This window comes from Myodes glareolus, chromosome 8, assembly GCF_982192425.1.
Source record: "Myodes glareolus chromosome 8, mMyoGla1.1, whole genome shotgun sequence".
In the NCBI taxonomy this organism is placed as follows: domain Eukaryota; kingdom Metazoa; phylum Chordata; class Mammalia; order Rodentia; family Cricetidae; genus Myodes; species Myodes glareolus.
Window position 1 is genome coordinate 8087118 of NC_142033.1, and position 13622 is coordinate 8100739.

A 13622-nucleotide genomic window follows, 5' to 3' on the forward strand; every position below is an offset into this window, starting at 1 on the left:
AGCCTGTCTTTTGGCTTTCCTTCTGTTACCATTAGCCCTTCTGGGATCACCCTCCTCCCCGTGCCTCAGCTTCCTCCTATCCACCTACTCGAACCTGCTGTGCACACTGTTGTGCACACTGCAGTGCAGCCAAGGCCATCTCACAAAGCCACAGATCCATCTTACTGCTTCCCTGCCAAAAATCACCAGGATGAAGCCAAATCACTGAGTGCTGTTTTGGCTGTTTCTACGAGGGCACCCATGTCTTCCGGGCATCCTCCTTGTGCCCCACTTTTTAAAAAAGCATCCTCCCTCTTTCCTGCATGTAGACACTTATTCTTGGAAAGTTACAGCCCTCACTTGCCCCTTTGTTTCTAACCTCCCAGCCCATTCCTCACGTCCTGCTCCTGCAGGGCGATGGCCTGACCTCACCATCAAGTCACTCCTTTCGATCTCATCTTCTCTGACTCCCAGCTCCAGGTGAGCTACTCTTCAGCTAGCCTTCCCGAATTCACCTTAATGCAGTGACCTGCCTGCTAGCCTGCGTTTGTTACCAGTCCACACCCTCTGTGCAGGGAAAATGTGGACCACAGGCAGCAATCCCGATTCCAAGGAGCGGCAGTGAACAAACATGCAGAATGAGTCAAGTCTGCTGCTACTTTACACTGAAGTTCTCTCCTGCTCTTGCTACAGGCAATCTCAGGTAAATCACCTGGCCTGGGACCAGCCTTGGACTTAGGTGGAATGAGGACTTCTGGGGGGGGGGGAGCACTACCATCCAACTACAAAGCCCAAATAAAAATTGTCTGCTCATGGCGTCTGAGCTGAGTGAGTCTCCCTGATCATCTGTAAGTTTGGTTTCTACAGTGAAACTGATTCTAGAATGCGGAGCGAGATGCTTCCTAGATACTGATTCACTTTTGATGCGTTCACCAGAGGAAATAATCACTTCCACTGCATAAGTAGCAAAGTTTTCACTGAGATGCCAAGCAAAGCACTCGCTTTCCCCAGCTCTAGATAGGCTCCCAAACCACTCTGTGCACTAACGCTAAGCCCGGAGGCACCCTGACAGGAAAGCTAACAAAAGAAGAGTCAACTTTGAAGGAATAAAGCTAACAGACATCCACCGCTGTTTGCAGGAGTCCTTATAAAGCTGCTGTCATCAAGACCACGTGACACTGAGACAAAAGTCAGAACCGTCCCTGGAACAGGGTCCAGAAGTGACCTCGCACACACGTGCCCACCTCATTCTCAACCCTGTGAAAACAGTGTTTAGGAAGACCTGCAACAACTATGGAATCCTTACCCAGATATCATGACACATACAAAACCTAAGTCAAAGAATTTTTAAGATTTACTTATTATGTATACACACACCACAAGAGGGCACCAGATCTCATTACAGATGGTTTGAGCCACCATATGGGTGCTAGGAATTGAACTCAGGTCCTCTGGAAGAGCAGCCAGTGCTCTAAACCTTTGAACCATCTCTAACCCAATAAAAGAATTTTTAAAATTCCATAAAGTCTCTGAGTTTGGATTAGGTCCCAAAGACTTTTCTTGAATATAACAAAAGCATGATCCATAAAAGAAAAAAGAAAACAAAATTTACTAAATTATTTTAGAAAAACACTGCTAAGAGAATCAGAAGGCAAGTCAAAGACTAGGAGGGCACCTGTCAATCACACAGCTACTGATGGCCTGACATCCAGGAGAGGGCACCTATCAATCAGACAGCTACTGATGGCCTGACAGCCAGGAGAGAGCACCTGCCAATCACACAGCTACTGATGGTCTGACAGCTAGACTCTGACATAAAAGACTCTCAAAGTTCAATGAGAACAGTCAACAACCACAAACCATGAGCAAATATTTTAGCACTCTCCGCCAACGACAGCACACAGATGGCAAATAAGCACAAGGGAAGATGCTCAACATTATTATTCATTAGGGAGATGAAAATCAAAACCTGCAAGTGAAACAGGCATGGGCACACCAACCAAGTTCCAGAAGGCTGGGGTGGGCACACTGCGAGTCTGAGGCCAGTCTGGGCAACAGAGACCCAAACATACACACTCATGCACACACACACACACACACATACACACAAGTATACACAAAGGTTACACACATATTCACACAAGTATATACACAGGTTACACACACACTCACATATGTATATAGACACGAGTATACACATACAAGTAAACACACACTCACACATGTATACAGACACACAAGTATACAAACACAGGTATACATATACACATACAAGTATACACACATATACACTCACACACATATATACACAAGTACATACATACACACACATCCGTTGTTGGAAACTGTGAAGTTCTGTCCCTGTATGCTGCTGGTAGGACTGTTAAACAGGATAACTACTTCCCAAAACAGTCTGCGAGTTTCTTGGAAAATTAAATGTATAGTCTCCAGATGACCCAGCCATTGTATTCCACTGACTTTCTCAAGAAATATGAAGCATATATCTATCGTATGTGTCTATGCACATAAGCCCATGGCAGCTGTATTTGCCATGGTGCCAAACAGGAGACAACCTAAAATCCCACTGTGTATGGGCAGCCTGTCATTCCATACAGTGAAGCGCTCACTCGCTCTCGATGTGAACTACTGCAACATGGGATGTGCGGGTGTGGCTGAAAACAAAAACCACACTAAGTGAAAAGGCCTGCTATCCGGGCTGGTGACAGAGGTGGAGGCAGGAGGACCGGGGCCAGCCTGAGATGAAACATGTAAACGAGTACATGTCTGCATCGCACTCCATTTGTGCAGAATCCCAGGACATGTAAACTTAACTTACACCAGTGGCCACGGGTTGCAGGGGGACAACAAACAGGAGAAGACAATATTCATTATTTTAATCATGGTGATGATTACACCAGAAAAAAATAGCTCAAAACTCACCCAACTGTAACTGCAATGGATTACTTGTCTCCCCCAACCTCCAGGCCACACCCTGCTGCTAACCTCCAATGTGATAATACTGAGCGGTCACAGGGTGGAGCCTGGAACCAGTGCCCTCACAGGACACAGACAGGTGCTCCCGCTCTGCCACGGACAGACAGTCAGTGTCACCTGAAACATGAAACAGCAACTTCCCTGGGACCAAAGCAGCCACAACCTCCATGCTGGACTTCCAGTCTCCAGTACTGTGAAAAATAAATCCCTGTCATTTAGGCTGACGAGTCTGTGGCATCTGTTATAGCAACTTAAACTAACAACACAGCATTTTAAGTGTGTTCAATTTGGTGATATCGCTGGAGAGTTTGAAAAGAAGGGTCCAGAGACACTAAGATTCTTTCCAACTGTGAACACTGGGTGGTGAAGGATGCGGGCCACTCATGATGGGAAGATGTTCTGTCATTGTGTGAGGGAGAAATACAGTAATGAAATCTGCCAAATAATCAACCTTGAGATGGGGAGGGTATCCTGGACTGTCCAGGTGTGTCACATATACCCCAAAGGGAGAGAATAGAGGAAGGACCAGAGGAGACACGAGAGCAGAAGTTACTACAACTGGTTTTGAGGATGGAGGAAGGAGCCACAAGCTAGTGAATGCAGGAAGACCGAGGATCAAGAGAGGGCAAGGAAATAGCATTTCTCTTAAAAGCCTCAGGAAGCAACAGGTCTGCTGACACCCCGAGTTCAGCCCGTGGGGCTCACTCATTTCAGAGAGCTGATTTCAAAACTCTAAGACAGTAGTCTGTGTTGTTTTAAGCCACTGTTGTGGCGATGGGATACAGACGATATCAGAAATCAGCACTAAAAAGCACCCATAGTCCAATCTGCCACAGTGGGACCCCTCCTGCAACCCGCCTTTCTGCCAGAGTTCTCCGGCCTCTTCATGGGCCAGAGGCCCACCCACCAGGACTATGCTCGCCCCTGAGGACTCTGTGTGCTGAGGGATGGGTGATGGCCCGCTGTGTGACAGACATGAACGAGCCCAGCCTCCTGGGTGGCCATTCCACTGCCCTCACCATCTCCTGCTGTTTAAAATGCCATGGGCAGTAGTCACATGACAGTCCATCTCGGGCCCTGTTCTAGGACGTCCCTGCTCACTGCAACCTTTCCCCCGGAGACAACACGTCATTCTTAAAATTACACCATGTCTAATGGTGTCATTTATGTAAGTCCCAAGTCCCAAATTAGAACTAAAGATCCCGTAAGGGATAAAGGCATAGGATGACACCGAGCAGCTCAGGCAGCTGAAGGGTTTCACTCAAATGCTAATTACGATCGTGATAGCGAACGTGCACTTTACCTGAGTTTTTATGAATGATATCACCACTTTCTCCCCACTACATTGTCTTACCCCATCAGAAAATAAAAAACAAACAAAAACCCAATCAAACAACTAAGAATAACCACACCTGCTCCCAGTCCTGTCCCACTAGGATCCAGATTTGGGTATGGGAGAGCTCTGAAAGAAACATTGGGGACAATCAGAAAATTAGAATACGGACTTTTTTTTTTAAGATGGGTCTGTGTTGCCCAGACTGGTCTTGTACTCCTGGACTTAGTGACTCTCCAGCTTCAACCTCCTAACTAGTTGGAGGTGTGAGTGGGTGCCATTGTAACCAGCTAAATAAGACTTGTTCATCTTTAAACCTGTAACGGTATTGTGGCTGTGTAGGAAAATGTTTGTAAGATAGATACACATGCTTAGATAGGCATTCATCCCAGCACTCAGGAGGCAGAGGCAAGAATTGGAGTTCTGGGTCATCCTTTTACACAGCAAGTTCAAGGCCAGACTTGGCTACTCAAGTCAGTCAGTGTCAGAAAGCAGAAGAGGAGGGAAAGGTGTGTGGCTGTGCTCACAGAGAGTTGTCCAGCAAATATTTGTGTGACCACATCATAGGGCAAAACAAACAGCAGAATATTTATTATTATTTAAAATTAAAGGCTGGACACTGAAGATGACTGTATGTAAATCTGGAGGAAGGTTGGAGACTGAACAACACACAGTGTCAGGATGCAAACATATACAGTAAATATATCAGGAGACGGAATAAGAAAAGTCACCCAGGCAAGTAGCTGGAAGGTGCCAGGCATCAAGCCTGTGTTTATTAAATGTCGTGCAAACCGGAGTACTCCATGAGGACTTCCAGCGGGTGCACTGCACTCCACACGCACACCATCCTAGACGGCTGCCAAAAGGCTTCACCTAACAGTAAGTGGGTGAAAGAAAACAAGAACCACAGCCAGGGAAGAGTCCAGGTCTATCTTGTTTCCTCATCTGGATTTCTACACATTGAGGTGAAATGTTAAGTCCAAGATGAACTTAATAAATATTTACTGCCCCACAGCGCCACCGTGTATTTGAAACAGCCACTTGGAACAGGAAGATGGTGTGGCAGGGAGCCCTTATCTTAACGCAAACTCCAGGTAGACGACTACAGAGTGCGCTGAGCTTCAGCACTCCACACCCAGCTTTCAGTCAGTCAACCAAGAGTCCTGCTGACACTGGGAAGGACTGCCAGCAGTCAGGAACAGCCTTTAGGCTCACAAAACATCTGAGATAAACAGGATCCCCAGAGAGCTCTGGACTCCCCCATTCTGTGCATTTCAATGTTGTATTAAAACAAAGTTTAAGATCTTGGTCGTTCCGACAAACACTTAAGCAGACATAATTACTAGAAGAATACATCTGACCCCTTTGTGGGGGGAAAAAAAATTATCAAGACAACTAATGGCAGCTCCCGGCAGGAACCGGTCCCGGGAGCTCAGAACACACCAAGACCTGACTGCAGGAGCGCAGAATGTGACAGTACTGAGGAAGGAATCCATGAGCCGCTTGCTCCAAGAGGCAGGGCTGTCCTGTCCTGGCATCAACGGCTTTTCTCTCTAGCAAGGACCTGGCCATTTAAAATGACCTGTCTCACAGAGAAGGCTCCCAGCAGTTTTCCTACCTGAGATTTTACAGAGATAACAAGCAACCCTTGGTCACCATACGTGCCAGCGATGAAGGGTGGCATCTGATCTGAACCCTGCTTAGAGAGGTACCTAACAACCATTTTCCCAAGGCACACGCCAAATCAAGTCCCCCCAAAATTGGTAAAGATCCTGAGTGACCTGTTTCATTGCACTGAATTAAAATATTTCAAAGCAGAATTTTCAAATACAGAATAGTTAAGGGAAACACAGAGGCAAGCCATGTGTTTAGCTGAGTCATCTAGGAAGAGATAAACGTCTATCTTACAAAAATGATATTCTATTACTGTATATTGGTGTTATAATATCTTTACAAGATCACTTTGTCCCACCTGCTTCTAGCCAGGACGACCATCTTCCGAGAATTTGCCACAGTGACCAACACAAAGGGGAAGAGCATGGGATGTGTGTCCTCTAGAAACAAGCAGAGTGCCACTCACTGTGATCATGAGGGTCTGGGGAACACTTAGCAAGGATGCCCATAAACATCACCATGAAGAAACAGGAAGAGTCAGCACTACTGATGCTGGTACAGTGAAGCAAGACTCTTGTCAAGAGCACCCATGACTGGTGACCATAGTAAGCTCCCCGAGAGCCGAGAGTGTCACTAATTAGTGAGGGAAGATGATCATGAGAAAGAAGGAAGCAAAGAGGCACCAGGTTTGGCCAAAGTACCAGTCAGCTCCACCTGAAGAAGCAATGGGAAGAAGACTGAGCCGCTGCAGACCATCCCCTAGGATTAGTGGGGTACTAACTAAATAAAGACCTCTAGAGTGGAAAACATAACAAAATTACCAAAATAACAATACAAAATGCTCACCTTTCCTTGGACATTTATAAATGCACAAAATATTGATTGCTTGCATCAGGAAATCCACTCTAGATGTGGATCCGCTGATGGGTCCTTCAGAAGTTCCCTCTTGGGGCCTCCTCAGAGGACAAGGGCTTTCCTAAGCGTGTGTCTTCAGGAATATAAGCTATGCCACAGAGGCCAGTTCTAGTACAGGTGTGTAGACAGGAAGCTGAGGGCAAGTGAGGGTGGGACTTGGCCATCTTAAAGTCTTTTTGGTATTTGGGATTTCTAAAGAACAGCCTAAAGGTGTTACTGCATGAGCTTTTATGCTTTGGGTCTTGGCTTTAAGCAGTTCATCTTATTGTTTTGAGAAATTTCCCAGAGAATAGTGTCTGCTGCCTATAACTAACCGCCTGCTCCACTAGAGAGGAGTAACAGCCAGAAAGGACTGAGCTGGCTGTGTCCACGGTTCTGCACAGCTGTATTACCAGAGTTGCCCACCCTAACCAGGCCTCCGCACTGGAAGGCACGCCTTAGCCCAAGTCTCTGTTCTGCCACACCTGCTCTCCCACTGCGAGACGTCAACTGCTTTTCCGCTCGCTTGGCTATTACTCCAGACACATCGTGAGGAGCAAGTCCAAAAGAACTGAGCCCCTCACAGACATCAGATGCTATGACTTAGGGCTAACTTAAGCTGTCTGGATTTGGTGTGTAACAATCTGCACTAGGTTTGATAGATCTATTAGTTACCACCTGATCATTTAATATCCTGGGCCTCAAAAAGGACACCACCAGGGTGTGAGCGTAAACTAATTTGTTAGCGCTCACTGGTTCTAAGTCCCTGTTGGACTCAGGAAGTGGTGAGCCCAAGGCAGATACCTGGATGCTCGCTCTTCTGCTTTTCAAAACAGTGCTGGACCTACCCTCCATTTCGGCTTTTTCTTCTTCCTCACAGAAGAATCACACACCCCTCTCTCCTGGCATATGCACATACTCCCTTGCGCTCCTGGCTCACTCCCGCCTGGCGCTCAGGCCTACTCATCCATGTCAGCGTCTCACCTCTCATTCATTTCTAGGAACACACCTCCCCTCCACTGAAAAACGTCTTCCCTTAGCCTCTTTTTTAATGAAAAAAATCCATACAATATATTTTGATCATGTTTTCCCCTCCTCCCAGATCTCCCCACCTCGCTAGTCACACAGCTCTGTGCTCTTTTCCTCTCTGTCAAAACAAAAAAGCAAAATGAAACAAGAAGCCCACAGGAATACCAGAGTTCACTGTGTGTTGGCCAACTACTCCTGGGCACGGGTTCTGCCCTGGGATGTGGCTAATGCACCACTGACACTCTGCTGGAGGAAATTCATCTTCCCTTTGCAGGGAGGTATCAACTGTGGATAGTTTCCTGGTTAGGGGTTGGCACCCTGTCTGCTCCCCTTTCTCAGAGCTCGGGCCCCATCTGGGCAGGCCCTGCACATGCTGCCTCAGGTTCAAAACTCAGGTGAGTTCACCTGCGCAACAGGCCCGTCGTGAGTCACCCATCACCTCCAGCTCCTCCACCTTTCCACCTCTTCAGTACAGCACCCTGAGCCTTGAGGGTATGGTCATCCTGGGGGGACAAGGGTCCCCCTATCTTGGTGCTGCCATTACATTGCCTCTTCCCAATAGCAGCTACCAAGTGTGCTCCCCTCACCAGAGAGCCTGGCTTCCACCAAGACCTTTGGCTGAATTCTGTGTGTGCCTCGGCCTTTAGCCTAAAGAGCTACTCAGGATACCTTCCGAGCAACCCCTCCTCATTTGGCACCCAGGACCCTTTATCTTGGTTACTCCTTACATCCCTAACTCTTTTCTAGTATGGACACTCTTTTGTTAGTCTCAACATGAGCACCGGACGCATGGTCCCACCGCCATATTTTGAAAGATACGTGCCTTCTCTCTGCTGCAGGACATCACCTGTGCTAGACTGACTAGCCCATTTATTCCCCAGATGGCTCTGCAATCCTACCCTCCTTTTCAGGGTTCCTGACTAGTTCCAGCACTTTCCAGACCACTGCTCTTGAGCTACGCATGTCTCGGCAGAAGTTCCCAGGGACAAGCTACCTGTGGCGCTACGTACACCTAACCCCAGCACCTGGAAAGTAAAGGCAAGAGGTTGATTGATGGGTTCCAGCTCAGCCTGGACTACACAGGAAACACTGCTTCAGAGGAAACCAGCAACCAAAACAACAACAAAAACGGAGTCCATGCTTCCCAGAGTCCATGAACAAAGAGGAACATCAAAAGCTATAAGGCTCTCAAGTGCTTGACTCCACCTCCCAATCAGGCAGAGTTTATGCTCAACGAGTTTCTGAGTTCTGTTCCTAGAACGCCGAGTCAAGAAGCAGCTCGGCAAGCCTTTTGCCTAGAACATCCTGCCCTGACCGCTGTCCACCTGACTGGATTCCCAGGCATCCATCCTTACTTCCCACTTCAACCCCCAAGTGCTCTTCAGAGTTCCTCCTACAGTCTCCAGACTGTAGTCCATTCAGACCTTCCAGTGCGAACAAGGCCTTCATGGCTGTCTACTGAATGTAGCCCACACAAGGCTCCAGGGTGGGACTGGGCTAAGGGGGTCCTTGTCCTCTGCCAAGTACTACTCCACCATTACAAGTCCTGGAACATTCCCCTGGAGGGAAGAAGCACTTTTTCCACATGTTAATTCTCCAAACGCAGAGCCTTCTCTAGGCAGAAGTCTCAGGGTCCCGAACAATGGAAATGTCACATTAACACCAACATAAAGGCTAAAAAAGGGCAAAGCACGGGGTGCAGTTTAATAGCAGGCCATAAAGCACCTCCTCTACTTCTTGCATTAAACTCAAAGAAATTTTTCTTCTTGCTCTTTACTGGCTCTTAAACAGAAGAGCACTTAAACAGTTTCGATAGACCAAATATTAACCAGCCTCCAACGGGCAACTGATTTAAAAATAGCCCTTGACCTGGAAATATAGGTGTGTTCAAAGACACACCCTGATAAGAAAGGACAGAAGACACCTCAAAGCCTGGCAAGTCAAGGACTCCTAGAGAGAACACTCCAGAAGTACAGGAATATTTCAGCCGTTTGAACAAGTTCACCCTCGTCTAGGAAATCACCACAAGACGAGTTACAGATGGACGCTTTTCATCTCGGAAAACCACGTCCGTCAAAATATGTACCAATGACAGCTAACAACACAACATTTTATAAACAAACACACAAACCAGTGGGGTAAAGAAGTCACTAAGGGAGATGTCGAGTCTAATGAGGCAAATGAGACCGTTCCTGTTTTAAATACATTCTGGTGCTTACAATGTAAGTAAATCCACTCAAGAGCTATTTTACGCACTGTTTCCCATTTTCTGGACACATTTTGTCTTAATAAAAGCTCCCTCTAGTTAAGGAAGTCAACATGAGGAGGCTGGTATTTCCTTGATTCCCAAGGATAGCAGTGCTAAAGCAAAATCTCAACCTAATTAATTCTATTTTGGGTCTAGTTTCCAGGGCAGTTTTCACAAAAGGCTGTTCTTAGCCCCACTGTCTCCAGCTTCCAACCTTCCATAGCTAGAAAATGTATTCTGTCCATTTCCTCAGCACACACATTTCCCAGACTCTCATTTGATCCTCATACCTATCCAGTGGGGAAGAGGCTGTCAACTCACCGAGTCCAAAGTTTTGGTCCTAAGAACACCAGCGTATTTATTGCTTCCGCGTTATTGTAGCACAGATTTGTACCTCAAGCTCCATTGAGTTCATTAACGTAAGCTTTTGGAGGAACAATCAAGCTGCCCAGAGCGCCAGAACAACACAGAGGTGGGGCAGTTAGGTTCCTGTCACAAAATTCTGTGAGCTTGACCTTGGACCATCTCAAGACAACTAGTCTTTGTTTTTGTTTTGAGACCGGGGCCCAGGGTCCAGCTTACTACAAAGCTGGAAATTATTATTGTTATTTTTTTGCCTCCACCTTTCCCTATTCCCTAGTGCTGGGATTATGGGTAAACACCACCATACCATCATCCACAAAAGAATTCAAAGGATGATTCAAAAGTTTTGAGTTTCTCAAGCAAAGTGGAATTCTGTAAACATAAGCTTTTATAGTTAAGGTATTCTCTAGCCCAATTTCCCAATCTACCTATTTCACACGGTCATAAAACCGCATTTTTTCTCTCCAAAAGTTCTTATTGGCACCAGTTTATTAGGAAAATACCTAAACTCCCGACTAGCTTTAACTATAACAGTGGTACTACACCTGCAAGTCTTTAAGTATGAAGCAAGGTTAATCTAAAGGTGGGGTATGTGTGTGAAAAGTCTGGAATTAGCCTGTTCGGTTACGGGGAAACCGCTGGTGGGGACAACTGCCCCGTGTGCGATGCGCTCGCGTGTTCCCCATGTACAACAGCCTCAAACCCTCCGAGATCTATCAGCCCGGAAAAAAGAACAGAGAAACGAAAGCGCAGCTTGGAGCAGCTCCAGAGCCGGTCTGCGTCAGGCTCCAATGACAGCCTAGAACCCAAGGTGCCCGTCTTAAGTTTACTCCCAACTTTGTCGCCCTACCAAGGAGTGGCGAGGGAGGTGGCAGCCACTAGACCGCAGGGGCGCCCGCGGTGACGGGTTCCATCCTGGCCCCTGAGCGGGGTTAGGGTGCGGGGTGCGGGGGGGGGGGGGAGAATCTAAAGTGCACAGGTTCAAGTGCGGCAGCCCCGGCCTCGCACGCCCCGGGGGACATGCAGGACCCCCGCGGCCCGCACGCCCGCTCCGGGGGCGCGGCTCGGGCCCCGCCTCACTCTCGGTCTCTCTCTCACTCACTTTGTCGCTGGTGCTCTCCGTTTCGTGGTCGCCGCCGGCCGCCTCTCCCTCGCGGGGTGGCGGTGTCCCCGCTCCCCCAGGACCGGGGCAGCCCCCGCGGTGCCGCAGCTCCAGCATGTCCCGCTCCCGCGTCGCTGGCTGGGCTGGCGTCGTCTAGCGCCCCGCCACCGCGGAGCCGCGCCGGGTCACCCCCAGAACGGCATCAACGAGCGAGCGCTCGAGGCCGCCGGCAGGGGGTGCGGGCAGGCGCGGGCGGGCGGGGACGCGGCGGCGCCGTTGCCAGGTGCGCGGCTCCACGCACTGGCCCCAGAGGAAGGAGGAGCGGGAGGCAGCCCGGCCCTCCCTCGCGCCTCGCGACCGCGCCACCCGGCTCGCCCGCCCGCCCCACCTTCCCGCCGCTGAGCTCCCGCAGCACGGTCACGCGCCGCAGGCAGGCCCCGCCCCGCCCCGCCCGCCCCTCCGCGCTGCACTGCGGTGCCCCGGCCACGCCCCCGGGAGATGACGTCACTGCCCAGGCCCCCGCGCAGGTGGGGGCTCGGAAAGGTGCGAGCCCGGCCGAGGAGGTGGAAGACCGGGAGGCGAACCCGCGCGACGGGGAAGCCCTCGACGGCGCAGGGGCGTTAGAGCGAGCTCAGCCGGCTCCTGCAAGGGACTCGGCCCAGCTTGACGCACCGCGCCGCGGCGGAGCTTCGCAAGCGTCCCCAAGCAGAAACTTGCTCGGCAGGACAGACCCGTTGGCTCCGCGTTCCAGCCGGTGCTTTGCCTCCGCGGTGCCTGGGGATGAGTTGGCCAATAGTTTCAATCTCGTACCAGGTTCTGTAGTGGGAAAACTCGGGCTTTTGACTCTCACAACATGTTCTACCGTGGATTTCCCAGAGAACCTTGGATGCCTTAGGGCGCCACAGCCGTGTCTCTCCGAAAGACGAGCACCTTGGGACGCTAAAACTGGAACGGGATGGACACCTGATCTGCGTTAATTCCAGTCTAAATCCTGTTAGCAGGTTCTTAGTTTTCTTCACATGCATTTACTAGCTGGTCCTTAAAGGCTAACGTGACACATATTCCACAAACCGGGCAGAGGAACACCTTTAATGTAATAAATCAACAAATTCTCAGGTCATTACTGACAAAGTAAAAAGTAATATATTGTTCTTAAATTCTAATAACTAGTCAGCAAAACTCAAACGTCAGAGTAAGACACAATGAGAAACAGCAGACTCGCATTTCTTTGCCAGGCCAGACGGATCTTTAAAGCTGTCAAGTTCAGTTAGGGTTGCCAGCTTCATTTCCCAAACGTGTAGAGGAATTATAATTTGTTCTGTGTAAGCAGAGTTGCAAAAAATAATGAAGACGGGCCGGAGGGCACTCAGCAGACACAGAGACACTGGATGCCACACCTAGGACTCAAGTTCAGTCCCCAAGCCCTGCCTATATGGGGGTTTCCAGAAAGCTGTCCTCTGATCTCTACATTTATACTCAGACACATAAATAAATATCACTGAAAAGTAATGGAAGACATAGGTCCTATGTGTGATGTACGTGTGTGTGTGTGTGTGTGTGTGTGTGTGTGTGTGTATGTGTTTTGGTTTGGTTTTCGGCTTGTTGGTTTGTTTGGGTCAAGAACAGAAGATTTTGAGTAATTAGGTTAGTTGTTCTACATTTTTGGAGGGCCAGGGCTAAAGTACCTTCTGACAGGAAGGTAAAGTGATAGCAGAAGAAGCCACAGAAGGCTGTAGTGAGTTAACACTTTGGCTGTCCATCCCACCCAGCAGGAAAAAAGGACTTTAAACTTTCTTCCACAAAGTTGGGGAAACCCCCCCCCCCAGCAGTGTCCTTTACCTCCGTGGCCTCTAGAAAGTGGGTAAGCCCTGTCTCCATCTGTAAAATGAATAGTAAGAAGGCTGGCCTCCTGACCTCTCCTAGCTCGTACAGACGCTAGCCTTTCCTTCCCCTGGCACAGGGAGAGAGGTGGCTCAACACTTCTCTTTCCCTTCACCAGTCAACCCCTTCTTCCTTCCTTTCTTTCCCCTTTGCGGTAGGGGGAGTAGAACTAAGAGGGATGAGAG

At 48.9% G+C, this 13622-nt stretch overlaps 1 protein-coding gene across 1 annotated transcript in view; it reads right to left on the reverse strand.

Annotated features, from left to right (window-relative positions):
• The window catches only part of Cds1 (CDP-diacylglycerol synthase 1), a 72182-nt gene extending 60341 nt beyond the window's left edge, over positions 1–11841 (reverse strand). Inside the window, exon 1 of the mRNA XM_085691579.2 lies at positions 11557–11841. Within this exon, the coding sequence (XP_085547705.1) occupies positions 11557–11673 (117 nt within the window). The 5' untranslated portion in view covers positions 11674–11841. The remainder of the gene's footprint in view (positions 1–11556) is intronic.
• Positions 11842–13622: the final 1781 nt, after the last annotated feature.